The sequence below is a fragment of the Oryzias latipes genome, chromosome 3 (assembly GCF_002234675.1).
Source record: "Oryzias latipes chromosome 3, ASM223467v1".
NCBI classification, from domain to species: Eukaryota; Metazoa; Chordata; class Actinopteri; order Beloniformes; family Adrianichthyidae; genus Oryzias; species Oryzias latipes.
The window spans coordinates 6,983,173-6,998,832 of NC_019861.2; the positions used below are offsets into that span (position 1 = coordinate 6,983,173).

Genomic DNA, 15,660 nt, shown 5'->3' on the forward strand with positions numbered 1-15,660 from the left:
TTTGGCTGCCTATCCCAGCCACTTGCGGGCGAAGGCAGGGAACATCCTGGACATGTCGCCAGTCTGTTGCAGGGCCACAATCACACCCATGCACTCTTACATTCACACCATGGACAATTTAGAGTAACCAATTAACCTATGAAGCAAGTTTTTGGACGGTGAGAGGAAGCCGGAGTCCCCGGAGAAAACCTACGCTTGCAAGGGGAGAACATGCAAACTCCACACAGAAATGTCACTCACTGTGAGGCAAGAGTGTTAACCACTGCGCCACCGTGCTGTGAAAACCATTTACAGAAAAATGAGAATTGGAAAGGGGCAGGTGTGCTGCCATACTTCTGCATGCTTCTCAATAAAAGTATGTACTGTAGTACCACACTGAAGAAAACATGAGTTCAAAGGGAAGTTTTCAATAGTGCCACAAGCAAGTTTCTTTTCTGTCAAACTAAACTTCAGGTTGAGGATTATATTGACACGTTTTTAAATGGTTTTTTTTCTTTTCAATAAAACATAATTTCCCTGCAGAATGGAGTGGTGGAGTGTCGCAGGATTTTCTGTCCTCCAGCAAATTGCTCAGAAGACATGCTCCCAGTGCATGTTGAAGGAACCTGCTGCAAAATATGCAGACGTAAGTATCAAATATCAACAGCGCACATACCTTTGTTGACGATTGTAAAAAAATTAAAGAAAAAGAAAAAACTTAATTTCAGAACCCATAAAACCCTAGTCAACTACATAGCTAAAAGCTTTGTCTCTGCGCAAACTAATATAGCCTAAGACAGGGGTGTCAAACTCATTTTGGTTCGGGAGCCACATTCAACCCGTCTGATCTCAAGTGGGCCGGACCAGTAACGTAAAGCTTTGTTTTAGTTTTTTTTTTACTTAATTGGAAAGCATGCCTCAACCAACATGGTAGCCTAATCATTTCCTATTGCACATTCATTCACACAGGCCAATGGATCTTAAATAAAATTAATTTCACTTAAAAAAAAGGTCTATTCATTTTTATACAGACTGAATATTTTACATCTGAAACTGAAGCAATCCCGATGATAAACTCAAAAGGGGGTACGGGAAAAAAGAAATGCCTGCCTAAATTGTAAATGACCAAACCATTAAAAAATTACACAAAATTAAACTTGCAAACATTTGTTAACATATGAGTTGGGAGTTAACCTCCCTTTCTCTCTTGAACCTTCGCCTGGCCAGCAATGTCAGGATTTAAATCCTGTGCAGCAACACATTTACTGTCATTCAAGTGTGCAAAACACAGTGGCAAGACCTGCCTACATCGTGATCTTCAATGGGGCGCCATCAGTGGCGTCACATGACCAGTTCACTCCAACATCATCCAGCACAGTAACTAGAGAGCTGACTATCTCATCAGCTCATCATTCTTATAGCAACATAACATTGGTGAGGCTCACAGGGAGCTGAACTACCCAGACGCAGAGCTGTTAGCCTGTGCTTTTGGCACATGCAGATATATGCTGTTTTTCCTGTTTTGCTTTTCCTTCGCTCGCCCTAGTGGTGGAATTGTGCATTTCGGTTATTTAAAAAAAAAATCATAACTTGCCACAGGAATGGACTAGAAACATGCTTTCTTTTTTAAACATCCTTTTGATTTTTAGTCTTCATGTGTGGGCCAGACTAAAGCACCTGGAAGGCCGTATGTTTGACACCCCTGGCCTAAGAGCTACTTTTAAAAATTTAACTTCTAAGTTGAACAAGACTGTTAAATCTTACATTAATTTTTCATTAAATGTAATTAATACAGAAGCAGCATGCTTCTAAAGCTAAATATACCCCATTTGTTGTTCACTGTTTGAACTTCTTTTAGTAATTTAAAAAAAAAAACTCTTTTGTGTTTCTCACATCTATGCAGAGATCATAGACCTGGTGTTATTGAAAAGATGTCTTATTTTATTGATATATATACTTTATATAATTATATTTTTTGCAGATGTGTTTTAGCACTTTGGGTTATTGAAAACTCCAATACTTTTGTCTTGTTTTTTCCTGTTGTATTTGTTCAGCAAGCTATTTTATGTGTATACTTTGTGGGGCTACAAAATACACGGGATGAGGAAGACTTGAAACTGGCGATATTTGTAATTACTGTATTTTCACGACCATAGGGCGCAGTCTCAGTTATGGCTGGTTTTGCGGTATTTTACACATACAAAAGGCGCGCAAGGGTTTTAAGGCGCGGGCACGTTTACGAATACTGGTAAAACATGCATGCTAGTGTGTGTTTAAAAAAGGCAGCGGGAGGAAAACTGAGTTGGTTGTGATTTATTTTTTATTTTTTCAGTCATCAATCAGCATCCAAAAATCCATTAAAGTCCTCATCTTCTGTATCTGAAAGAACCAGCTGGGCTAAATTTCAATCAAACACGCCAGGCTCCCTTTGATCATTGTTAGAGTCTGTCTCGTTGCCGTGCGGCCCCTCATAAATGATGATGCTGCGTTTTCGGCACTTTGACAGCAGTGCAAGCGGACGCGTTACCCAAAGCTTCTCCATTAACAAAATGTGGCGTAACTCGCCCGGTGCTGCCTCCCACAACAATAAAAGCCGTGCCCCGTTGTGCGTATCCTACCGTGCTGCTCCCGTTCTTCTTGACAGTGTGACTCACCGGGATGTCGAAAATCCTCGGCACTTCGTCCATGTTGGTGATGTGGCTGGGCTGGATCTTTTTACTGCAGTATAAGCGGAAGATGAACAGCTGTTCATTGTAATCCACTAGAAGTTGCTGCTGCACCGTAATCCTCGCCCGGATTGAAAGATGATGGCGTTTCATAAAACAAAAGCAAAAGCTTGTCGATATTTTATTCATTCATTCATTTTCTATTCCGTTTTTCCTACTTGTGGGCGAAGGCAGGGGCCACCCTGGACAGTTTGCCAGTCTGTCGCAGGGTAGAATGTCCTCAATCACACACCCATTCACTCTCACACTCACACCTAGTGACAATTTAGATCAACCATTAACCTATGAAGCATGTTTTTGGACTGTGGGAGGAAGCCGGAGTCCCCGGAGAGAACCCACGCATGCACGGGGAGAACATGCAAACTCCACACAGAAAGGTCCCCCATTGATGTTCTGTTTCAGGTCCCCCAGCCGGGACTTGAACCAGGGGCCTTCTTGCTGTGAGGCAAGAGCGCTAACCACTACACCACTGTACAGCCCTTGTCGATAAATGTTTGATTTATAGTGTCTGCATATTACTCTGCCATAGAGAAAAGATAATAAAATACACACATAGTCATATATCCATTCACTCATTCTTACTGAGTAAAAACACTCTATTTTAAACCGGTTTTCTTTTATTCATCAGTTTATCCTTATTTTAAAATGTTATCTATTAAACGAAGGATCCAACCAGTAGGAATGACAAATTGCTTAATTTTCTGATAGGTGTAGATGATTCTCCGATGTTTTTAAAGTTTGTGTGGTGTCCCAGCTATTGCGCATCAGAACTTTCTGGAAACCTTATCAGTGCTCATCTCTCAAAACAATTCCCATCTCTCGGAGGGACATAGGTTTTTTAGTTCTGCTAAAGTTCCGTCAGTATTGTCTTTTGTTACCCTCTCTTTTCTGGATTTTGCCTTTCTTTTTAGTGTATCTTTTGGGTGCAGACATTGCAAGCTTTTAAATCCTTCTGTTTTTTATATGTTGAGTGTCAAAGTGTTAGCTGGAGGGGGTTCTTTTGAAAAGATTTTGCCCGGAAAAGAGGAGTTATGCTGTTACTCCTCCCATATTGTCACTGGAAGTCCCCCTGGGTATTCTTTTTACACTTGTAAATTATTTCCTGACTTTAGAATGTCTGACTCAGATAACCTCTTGGGGCTTCCTGAACCGATTGGCAGCAAAAATGCTTTTTTATTCCGATTTAACTTTATTTACAGTACTTTGTTAAGAAAAACATTACTCTGCTGCACATGATGGTAACACTGTAATTTAAAGCAGCAAGCCTCATTTTTTGTGGAAAGATCTACAATTGTTCTGAGTGTTTGACTAAAGTTCATTGGCTGCTTTTTGATTTTTCTCATTTCTAATGGACGCATTTCCAATTTTTGCTATTTTGCCCTAAAAAGATTAAACTAAATTAAAAAAAACACGTGATTTGAGGGATAATGCAGGACGAGGTGTTCATTGTCAGAAATTAATGGACGACACGGAAGCCTGAACCATCATTACATTTTTCATGTACCGCTGTGAGAAGGAAAGAGAAAAGGACAGGAGAATGAGTTGAAAAACGAACAAGAAGATTTTTGATGTGTTATCTGGTTAGGTCATGTAGCCATAGGGTTGAAGGTGAACTGGAGAATGCTGGTTTATCGTTAGCTTCAGCTAACGTAAAGAAACCCAATGTGCAGAAAAACACTACGAGAAGAGAATGGAGTTCTGTAGCTTTCCTCCTAAAACACAGTTCCATGTACCACTCTCACTCAAGAGCAGTGTCTACCCCAGAAGAACACACAACTAGATAGGTAGATAGATAGAGAGAGAGAGAGAGAGAGAGAGAGAGAGAGAGAGAGAGAGAGAGAGAGAGAGAGAGAGAGAGAGAGAGAGAGAGAGAGAGAGAGAGAGAGAGAGAGAGAGAGAGAGAGAGAGAGAGAGAGAGAGAGAGAGAGAGAGAGAGAGAGAGAGAGAGAGAGAGATACTTTATTAATCTCCCAGAGAAATTCAGGTGTCCGGAGAGATACTTTATTAATCTCCCAGAGAAATTCAGGTGTCCGGCAGCAAAACACACAACCACACACAATAAATAACAATAACATGGCAGTTCATAAAATAGCAGTTCATATTAGGGAGATTCGTTAAACAGCCTGATAGCTGAAGGGACAAATGATTTCTTCAGGTGCTCTGTACTGCAGCGCAGTGAAAGGAGCCTAGTACTCCGTGTGCTCTTTTCTGCAGACATCGTGTTGTGCAAAGGATGTCTGGGAGTGTCCAGGATGCTTTGTGTTAAGGCCCTCATCCTCTTCTGCAGCACAGTTCCCACAGAGTCCACCCTCCTGATCACAGATGCACACCTCTTTATCAGTTTGTCAAACCGATTGTAATCCCTTTTGGTCTAACTTCCACCCCAGCATACAGCCCCATTAGAAAACAGCACTCGCCTCAACCGACTAATAAAAGAGGACCGGTACACAAATCAAAGGACCATAGCTTTCTCAGGAAGAACAGCCTACTCTGTCCTTTCTTGTACAGAGCCTGAGCCTGCTCTGTCCAGTCCAGTTTGTGATCAAGGTGCACACCCAAGTCAACTACCTCGATTTTTCTTCCATCAATGATCACTGGTTGGTGGGAGGGCTTCCTACCAAAGTCAACAATCATCTCCTTGGTCTTAGGTGTTCACCAGGAAGTGAATCTGGTGATGAGCTCCCTGTACTCACTCTCTTCCCTTCCCGTCCCTTCCCTTTACACACGCCACAACACCGGTTTTGTCCGAATACTTCTGGACATGAGAAGCTGCAGATGCATAATTAAAGTCAGGAGTGTAGAGTGTGAGAAAAGGCGAAAGTACAGTTCCCTGTGGTGCACCAGTGTTGCTAATCAATGTCCCAGATACACAGTCTCCCAGTCGGACAAACTGTAACCTTAGAGTCAGATAGTTGTGGATCCAGGGCTCAAAAACAGGATCAACTCCCATCCTCTCGAGCTTCCCCTTCAGCAGCTGAGGCTGGACTGTATCAAACGCACTTGTGAAGTCAAAAAACATCACCCTCACATAGCTGCCAGCCCCTTCCAGAAAGGAGAGCGCCCCATATACAGGACTGCATCTTCCACTTCCATATTGTCCTGATAGGCAAACTGAAGGGGGTCCAGCGCCCCCTCTACCTGAGGTTTGAGCCGCCAGAGTAGCAGCCTCTAAAAAGTCTTCATTATGACAGATGTCAGGGCAACTGGTCTATAGTCCTTCATCCCTGCAGGCCTTGTCACCTTAGGCACTGGGACAAGGCATGAGGTCTTCCACAAGCCAGGGACACATCACGTCTGAAGACTCTTGTTAAAGGTGGTTTGAAGAGGTACCGCCAGCTCTGACGCACAATCCTTCAGCAGCCGAAGTGATATTCCGTCAGGACCAGCAGATTTCCGACCATTGAGTCTACTGAGCTCTATGCACACCTCTTCTACACTTATTAGTGGCACAGCATCAGGGCTGGAGCTGGAACTGGAGCTGGAGCAGGCGCCGCTACCAGGTGGAGAAGAGGAGCCGGTCACAGCTGCATAGATCGAAGAGCTGCCGCTAGATGGTAACGAGGAACCGGTCACAGCAGCAGAGGTGGAAAAACCGCTGCTAGGTGGAGACGAGGAGCAGGTCTCAGAAGCAGAGGTAGATGTGGAGAAACCACCACAGGGTAGAGTAGAGGAGCAGGTTACAGCCACGGAGGTGGAGGTGCTGCCACTGGATGGAGAACAGGAGCAGGTCACAGCTGTTGATGAAGAGAAACCGCCGCTGGATGAAATAAAGGAGCAGGTCACAGCTGCAGAGGTGTAGGAGCCGCCACTTGTTGGGGAAGACGAGCAGGTCACAGCACCATAAATGGGACAGCCGCCCCTTGGTGGAGTAGAGAAACCGGTCACAACAGCAGAAGTGAAGGATCCGGCACTGGGTGGAAAAGGGAGCCGGTCACAGCAGCAATTGTGAAGGGGCCACTGATGGCTGGGCATGGGTGAGAGTGTACTGAGTGAAACCTATTATAAAAATGGTTAAACTCATCCGCCATGGCCACAGTACATCCCCTCTCCTTAAAGTCAGTAATGGCTCTCGTGCCACTCCATACCTCCCGAGTGTTCTCTGCAGCTTCCTCTCAAGCCCAAATTTGTACTCCCTCCTAGCGCGCCTTATGGCTCGTCTCAGACCATGTTGAGCCACCCACACTGCCGATCACCAGTCTTAAAGGCCTGCTTTTTCAGATTTAACAGGTGCTTCATACTGGTCTTAATTCACGGCTTGTTATTGGGAAAGCAGCGTACCTTTTTAGAGGCACTGCCACATCTGTATAGAAATTGATGTAATTAGTGACACACACCACAGCCGGATCGATGTTACTGGATTCAAAACAGTCCCTCAGCAGTCCACTCCCTAAAGCAGGGGTTGGGAACCCATGGCTCGGAAGCCATATCTGGCTCTTTTGATGGACACATCTGACTTGCAGACAAATCTTTAATTATTAAAAAAAAAACAAGTTTAATTAAACCAGTCCTTCTTGAGCGATGCGATGCCAGGGGGCGCGCTGTTGGAGAAAAAAGAATCTGCGCCACTATCAGCTTACTATTATCTGTTATATCACAGAGGTTGTACCAGCCTGAAACCTGCAAATTGCCGTCCCTGCAGCTGCACGCTCCCGTCTTTGGGAAGGAGCCGCATGTTTGAAGGAAAAGGGGAGAGGCAGTGGGCTTAGGCAGCAAGGTTAATCAGTGCACTGATCAGAACACGCTGCCCGTCACATACCACGCACAGCAGCGTGTGAGTATGGCTGTACTGACAATGTTTGGCTTTACTCAGTCCGCTACAATAACAATGTTGTTAAAAAGAATCCACAGACTTATTGTACTTTAAAAGTGTTGAAATTGCATAAAATGTATTTTACGTTTTAAACATTGCATGGCTCTCACAAAATTACATTTAAAATATGTCGTGTTTATGGCTTTCTCGACCAAAAAGGTTTCCGACCCCTGGCTTAAAGGTTCTGGTAGCCTTAGGCAGTCTCATCACACATGGCTTATGGTCTGAGCTGAATGAGTTTGTGATCAGACCTGCCAAGCGGGGGCAGAGCCGCTACAGTGGAGGCAGATCTTAAATTCACATAACACAGGTCCAGAGTGTTGTTGTGTCTAGTTCAGAGGTGGGCACTGAGGGCCGCAGTCCTGCATGTTTTCCAGCATACCCTGCTCTGGCATGTTCTGATTGGCTGGACACACCTGAACCAGGTAATCAGCCATGAGTAGGGCAAGATTATTGGCTGGACACACCTGAACCAGGTAATCAGCCATGAGTAGGGGAAGAGTATCTGGAAATCATGCAGACACACCGGCCCTCGAGGCCTGGAATTGCCCACCCCTGGTCTAGTTGGACAATTCACATATTGTGTGAAAACCCCTAAGTCATAGCTCACATCCACATGATTGAAGTCCCCTGATATTATGATGAGCGCCTCTGAGTGTGCAGACTGAGCCTTCACCAATGTAAACAACAATGGCGACTACGTTGGAAAATTCTCGTGGGAGACTGTGTGGTCTTATACCAACCACCAAGAGTTCCACATCACGAGTGCAGATCTTGTTTTTGACCGTGATGTGACCGGGATGGCATCACTTGTTGCTGACCAGCACAGCAAGTCCACCACCCTTCGTTTTCTGCATAGTTCCTCTGCTCTGTCCACTCTGACCAGTGCGTAGCGGGGGATAACAGCTGAGTCGGGGATCACGTCAGTTAGCCAACTCTCCGTGAGCAGATATAAACTCACTCGGTAAGCCTCGTCAGCTTTTACCAAGGCCACCATCTCATTGCATTTGTTCGGTTGAGAGTTTACATTCCCCATGATAATCAATGGCACAAAGGGCTTGTTTCTCCACTTTCTAGCTCCAGCACGGCCCCCATGGAAGGGCTTCTTAATCTCCGGAGGGATCAGATGTTTAAATTCGTTTGATGTGTGTCATACACTAAGGAGGACATCTCTCGAGTACTTGTACATGCACATTTTGGTCAAAAAAGGGAGAAGAAAAAGCACAAAAGAACCCACATTCAAAAGCAAAACGCAGCGCTACACAAACTTGCTGCCACCACATTTGGCGCATCCGGGAAATCCTAACAACAGTTACTGAGAACCTGAAACGAAAATACATCCGAGGGGAAACAACTGACTGCTAAAATGTTCCACTTCCTTGGGATATTACAACATTATATACATATATGCTGAAAGCCATGTTAAAGCTGAGGTCACATATACAACTATCTGCAACTACCACCGCGGGAGGCATTGGCAGAATCTTCAACATTAGCTGCCGCCGCCTGCTTTTTCTTAAAGTAATTGGTGTAGTCATGCATTCAGAATGCAGTCAGGCGGGGATGACGTCTTTACAAAATCGGGCAACATTTGGGTGGTCACAGCCAGATCTCCGGCTGGCAGCAGCTCTGACTGGACGATGTGTAAATGTCTCCGGACGGAGCCGTCCATATCAAGTGCCACCCACTGCCAACTGCCCAGTAGCCCGTGGCATTGTTCCCTGCGTGCTTGCGCAATGGCGCACTGCTAGCTCATTCTCAGCACACATTTTACTATATAGCTACAAAAAGAAATTCATTGGAGACGTGGCGTTCACGAACGAACCGAACGGATCATTAACATGAGCGATGGGAATGGACTCTCGGTCAGTTGGGAACTGTTCTTTATTTCCTGTTTCCCCAACTTTCACACATTCACATAAATACTCAAACAAGCTCATCCTTCTGATTTCAGATGCAAATATCACATGAGTTGTGCACATCCGAATATACATGAGTACCTTGCAAAAAAAGGAGGAAAGTAGACCCTCAGAGTCGCAGAGTGTGCAGTGCTTTGGGGTGGGGGGTTCAGTGTGCTCAGGGAGCTTGTTAGTGTGCACAGACGCACAAATGAATTAATATGAGCATTCCTGCCACCTTGTGACCTCCAAATGTACCAGGGCGGTTGCTGACCGATGACAAAAAATCGTCCGGTCGCCATTGCGTTTAAACTTTTTCTCAAAACCGCAGCGGCCGCAGCGCTGTGATTAAAAATACGACTGCCGACGCCCGATCACAAGTGCCACCACACATTTATTAGACTGTTGTTCCAATTATTCCTATTATCCATTTCATCATTTTTTTAATAGCCTAGTACTAGAGTATTTAATTGTTATAAGGGGATTTGATGGATGTTAAAGTGTGGGTGACATGGCCTATTTTAATAAGCCAAAATATAGTAAATAGTTTCTATTTCATGTTGCGATTGTTTTTAATATTTTTCGAAAAAGAATAAATAGCGAAAAACGCAATATAAACAACGAGGACGGCCGCCGGCTTCACGCATTCCGCCGAATTCGCGCCGCCCTGTTTGTGACGTAACGAAAGGAAGACAAGGCAGACAACATGGCTAGCACCGATAGCGAAGCACAGAGTGATGCTACCGTCTCTATTAGCGATTTATCATCAGATGAACAGAAAGATGAAGAGGAAAGTTGCGGAGATTATCATGATGATGAGTCACTTTTGCAACCGTATCGATTCGAACCCTTTTGCGAAAGTGAGGAGGATATAGCAGAAAGTAGTAGGTCTAGTGATCATGCCGATCATGACGATAGCCAGCATGAAGATTCGGCTAGACTCCAGTAAGTCTAAAAAATGTATAAAATTAAATTACTCCACTTACCCTAAAATATACTCAAAATGTCCCCTTTTGGCCTAATCTAAACAAAGGTAAACACTGGTTTTCAACCCAATTTACAAAATAAATGTCACAAAATAAAAGTTTCCCAGATGGTACTACTCTTTAGTTAACAAAGTCACTGTATACCATTAACAACTGTGGAACATTAACAGTTTTACCCGTTTGAACCCGTTTGAAACCTTTTCTCGTGCGCGCGCGCGCGCTCACACACACACAGTTCAGTTTACTCACGGTACCGGCACCTCAAAAGCAAAAGAAAAAAAACGTTGCAGGCCTGTTGCTTCTCTTGCAAAACATTGAGTGCGTTGAAATACTCCAGTTGGATCCAAGGACAACAGAAAACACGACTACTTCGCCTCAATGTGATCCATCGTGATGCACACTAGCTTAGCAGCCTCCGCTCCCGACTCCAGCGCCGTCCTCTCCGACCCAGAAAACGGCTCGCTCGCTTCCAGCTCACCCGCCTTTCCTCGACTCAGAAGCCAAGATCCTCCTCCCAACTCTCCGTTCAAAATTCTTCGTTTGTGTCCCGGTTTTTGTCCCTTCGAAAACGCAGACTTCTCTCCTGCAGATCTGGAGGGAAAAATCCTTCGCCGTCCACCTTCTTGAACTTTCCCCTTTTCAGCAGCGTTTCTTGTTTGGGAATTTTATACACAGATACACTTTCAGTAGATGTATTGCTACATCCAGCTGCCACACAACGACTTGGCATGTTGATGATTAACAGATTTAAACACGAGAGAAACGAAGACTACCGGTTTTGTTTACATGCTGTCCGAAGCGGAACTGCGAAAATCAACGCCTTTCATGACGTCACAGGTCATATCGGGTTCACTTCCAGCCTGCGCTCTAGCGGCAGATCCAAATCTCTGATTCCTTCGAAAGATGTCTATTATTCATATGCTTCGGATTTTTTTCGACGCGAACTATTGGTATCAATAGAATCAGCGTTTAAAGGGCTTTTTTATTTGACAAAGTTGTTCAAAGCATGGCATCCACACTTTAACGGGCTCACTGTGATTTTTAAAAAGGCAAATCAATTCGGTTGGTGAATGAGATTTGTTTTTTTTTTTCAACATTACACAGCTCTAAACGTTTAATAACTTGCCATTCTTTTTTTAATCAGTCATTAATAAAATCACCTTGATTGTTCCTTTGAGGCTATAATTGTTGAGATTATAGAGCTGTGAGAGCTATAGAGCTTCAGAGCTGTTTGTGATTAATGTGCTGCTGGCACACTGAAAGCAACCACTGGAAGCATAAGGACCACAAATGTCTCCATGAACACTGAAGTGGGAGCCTTATTTCAAATAAGCAGCACAAAAAAGTGTAGAAATTGCTTGGAGAATCATAGATAACTGCACCTCTCTTATTATGCAGCAAAATCTTGAGACTCCCTAAAGTATAACATGTCTGAATAATACCAGCCCTCAATTCCCCTTCTTACCCATCATTCCTAGCACTCTATTCAGAGAGAGCTCTGGCACAGACGTATTTCTGAGCTGTGGATGAGCGTTCAGCAGTCCAGCAGCATGGAGAAAAGCAGGATGGCCTATAATTTGCTTCACCCACTATTTCTGCCTTTTTTACCTAAGGAATAGGCTGAGGCATTCTAATGTTGTATTCTTAAAAATGCTGTTACATTTCCTCTCTCTGATTATGTACAACAGCCAAGGAGAACTTTTTTTAACTGAATTAACCATATTAACAACCCTCACTGTGAATTTTTCTTTTCCGTAAGGTGATTTTGAAAGTATGTGTTGTTGAATGTAGTCCTACTACAGATGGTGTTTGGAATTAAATCATTTTCTTGAACCTCCCAGTGAAAGTTCTATCACAAATGATGTTTAATAAAAACTGTCATTTCTTATCTCCAGCTAAATGTAACTACATGGGACAGACATTTTCTGAGGGCCAACGCTTTCTATCCAGGAGCTGCAGGGAATGCAAGGTATCCCTCCATCACACCCAACTCCATTCTTTCTGCAGGATCCCATCACCAGCCACTTCTTTTTTATATGAAAGTGCAATGATTGCATGTGGTGGACTGCTTGGTGAGTGATTCAATTAGCCAACAGGCTTTATTAGTTTCCCACCCCCTCACAATCTGTTTAATTTGCCTTTTTTTGCTCTAATGGTCATATAGTGAGTGAATTAGAATAACTTATGAGCACAGCAACACAAAGAACTGCTCTGAATTGAACTTCATCAATGTGGGGGTTATAATGGCAGTCATTATTCGAGCACAGCATAGAATAGAGGTGAGCTTTCACTGCTGAAAAGCAATTTATCCTTGAAGGGACTGTTTTAAGGAGAAAATGATCTTTTTATTGGTGTAAATGCTGACAGAGGGGCTCTTAGGGAATTCCTGGACTATTTATTAGTACTCCTGGAACATCAGTGCAGTCTGAAAGCTTTGCTTTAACTAGTTCAGCCATCCTTCCTTAAAATATTGCTAAACCAATTTACAGACAGATTTTGGCAGGTTTTTAAAAGTGTAATGAATGTAAATAAGTCAAAATGTTAGATTAAAATTTGAACTACATAACTTAAAAACTTCATGCTGTTTTAGTTTTTTCTACTTTAGCTATTTTACAAAAAATATAATCAAATTCCTAGAAAAAAAAAAAAACTAGGAACCCTAGCAGAACTCTTGTGTTGCAGGACAAAAGCTTTTGAAAAAGCGTTTTCCATGAAAGGGAGTAAAGACATGCAAATTTATTCTTTGTCTAATTCTTATCACAACTGCTACTCGTCATGCCATAATTGAAACAAAATCCAAGCGGTTCACACATTGTTCTTTCCAGCTTTGCCAACATTTACATCTGTGATAATGTTGTCCAATATTCACCCTGAACACTGCTCATTGAATTCGAAATGTCTGCTGCACAATTATCAGTCAGGCAGCCAAGTGTCCAGATGTTCTCTGGAGTAAACCATGCTTACCTGTCTTGTCTTCTGCCACACAAAAAAAGATGTCCAACATTGGAATTTGTTGGCACTTTAGACATTACACAATCATTACACATTACACATTACAAATTCTGAACAGCTAATTTTGCATCCCTGAAACCACAGTGGTCAAAGCAGCTTTACTAAGGATGTGTTTGCTTATTAGATCAAGAGCCTTCTTTGCCTGTTTTCCAGATAGAAATGTTTAACCTGACGGGAAGTGTGAAGCCGTGTTCAATTTTGAGGAAACCTTTAGTTAAAAAGAGAAGTGCCAAGGCATATTTGCGTTTCTGCTAAAACAAAAAGGCTGAATTATAGAGATGGCAGACAGACAAGACAACAGAGATTACAGGGTTTTACCACACTGATTAATACAGGCCTGCAGGACTGTGGGGCTGAAATAGCTGAACTTGTTTCCTCTGTCTGAAGAGTGACAGGTTAAAGTGAGGTTAGTTGGTTGCGGTAATAATATTGGGTAGTCAAGCCAGGTGTCTTAAACTACAGCTGCTCTGATGTTTTTGAGGGTCGCGGCAGTGTTCTCATTTGCACTTCATTCATTCTCTAGTTCCAGTAGTAGTGGTAAAACTTTTGAATAAAGAGTAAAAAGAAGTATAAATGAATTATTAGAAATGAAAAATATACAATTTGGAATTTAAAAAAGATTGACAAATAAATTTGATTTCTATCTTTTTGTAGTAATAGTTTTAAAAAGCAGTTGAAAAAAATGTTAATTATTGATTGGCCAATGGTAATTTAAAGTGTTTTTTTCCCAAAATGCAAACAGAACTATGTAATTCCATTGTTTTGTTGGGAAAACCTTTTCATTTCACACATTTAAAAAGGTCATTTAATTTTCAATAACTACTGGAACATCCTTTTTTCTTTTTACATTCTTATAAAGAACAACTGAATGAACACAATATTGAGACTATACTGACACTGCGAGTGATTGATATTGATGGAAGGCAGCCATGGTGCAGAGGTAGAGCAGTCAACCTTTGATGAGAGGATCGCAGGTTTGGATTCTGTCAATATGTCCATAATTCATGCACTCATCATTCATATTTGGTTGGTGATGGTAAGCTACTGATGTAGCCACAGCTACCCTGGGGCAGACTGACAGAGGTGTGACTGCCAGTTCGCGCCTATGGCTCCTCTGACCATCACCAGGACTTTCATACGCATTCACACAGCCACACTGGAGGACACAACAGATGACTGGGGGTAGCAGGGATCGAACCGCTGACCCTGCGATCATTGGACTCAACCACTTGAGCCACTGCCTGTATTATTCTTTTTTGATTATAAAAACAAATTTGGCCAGCACTGTAGCGCTGTCTTATATTTCCAGAACGGCCTGATGATGAAAGTGACGGAAACCTGTCCAGAGCTCAACTGTACCATCAGCGAGCAGATCTTACCAGAGGGCAGGTGCTGCAATGTTTGCAAAGGTATATTGTCCCTCTTACCACACCGTAGAAATGCTGCAGTCATTGGATGCATTGCATGTCATGGTCTTGTTGCAGGAACTCCAGCAGTAAAACCTCAGTCTCACAGCTTCCTTGTTTTTATCTCTTATGTTGCTACTGAGCTACAAAACTAAATTGTAATTGATTGCATTATGACAAATTGTGTTGTATTTTGCAAAGTTAAATGATCTGTTTGTAAAAAAAAGATTTTAAAAAATTACTTGGGTATAGGGTTCTTTTAAGGTTTTAAAAATTATTTTCTCAAAATTTTGGATTAAAGCATAAATTGCACAAGTATGTTTCAAAATGCATTAGAAGCTAAAAGGGCATGATGCTAGATGATGCGAGATGCTAAGAGACAAAAGAAGAGAAATTAATTGGAGCTGGAGAATTTTCTTTACAATAAAAAGGAACAATCTCCAGGCTCCATGTTCTTTTTTCTTCTTTTATTCACTTTCCTAAGTCATTAAAACTCAGCCTTTATTATGACCGGCAGCAGCAGCTGTCACTGACTGCAAGGACAATTTTGTTTTCGCAATGACAGTCAAACAATCAGAAAGCTTAAAAACAAAAAACATCCAAGCGCCAGACAAAAAACCCACGTCAAAAGCCCAAAAAGAAAGGGCAACTGTGTAGTACAGGGGTGGGCAAACTACAGCCCGCGGGCCGGATCTGGCCAGCCTCCATGTTTGGTCCTGCCCACTGAACAATATCAGAGATCTATGTTTTTTTTAATTTACTGTAAATTCCGGACTACAAAGCGCACCCGATTACAAGCCGCACCCACCCATTTTCACGTGTATAATTACTTTTATACATACA

General features: G+C 42.7%; 1 protein-coding gene across 1 annotated transcript in view; it reads left to right on the forward strand.

The window, feature by feature from the left end:
- nell1 (neural EGFL like 1) overlaps positions 1-15,660 on the forward strand; it is a 507,083-nt gene that overhangs the window by 182,281 nt on the left and 309,142 nt on the right. The window contains exons 9-11 of the mRNA XM_023952325.1: positions 523-625; positions 12,295-12,368; positions 14,721-14,820. Of these exons, the coding sequence (XP_023808093.1) occupies positions 523-625; positions 12,295-12,368; positions 14,721-14,820 (277 nt within the window). The remainder of the gene's footprint in view (positions 1-522; positions 626-12,294; positions 12,369-14,720; positions 14,821-15,660) is intronic.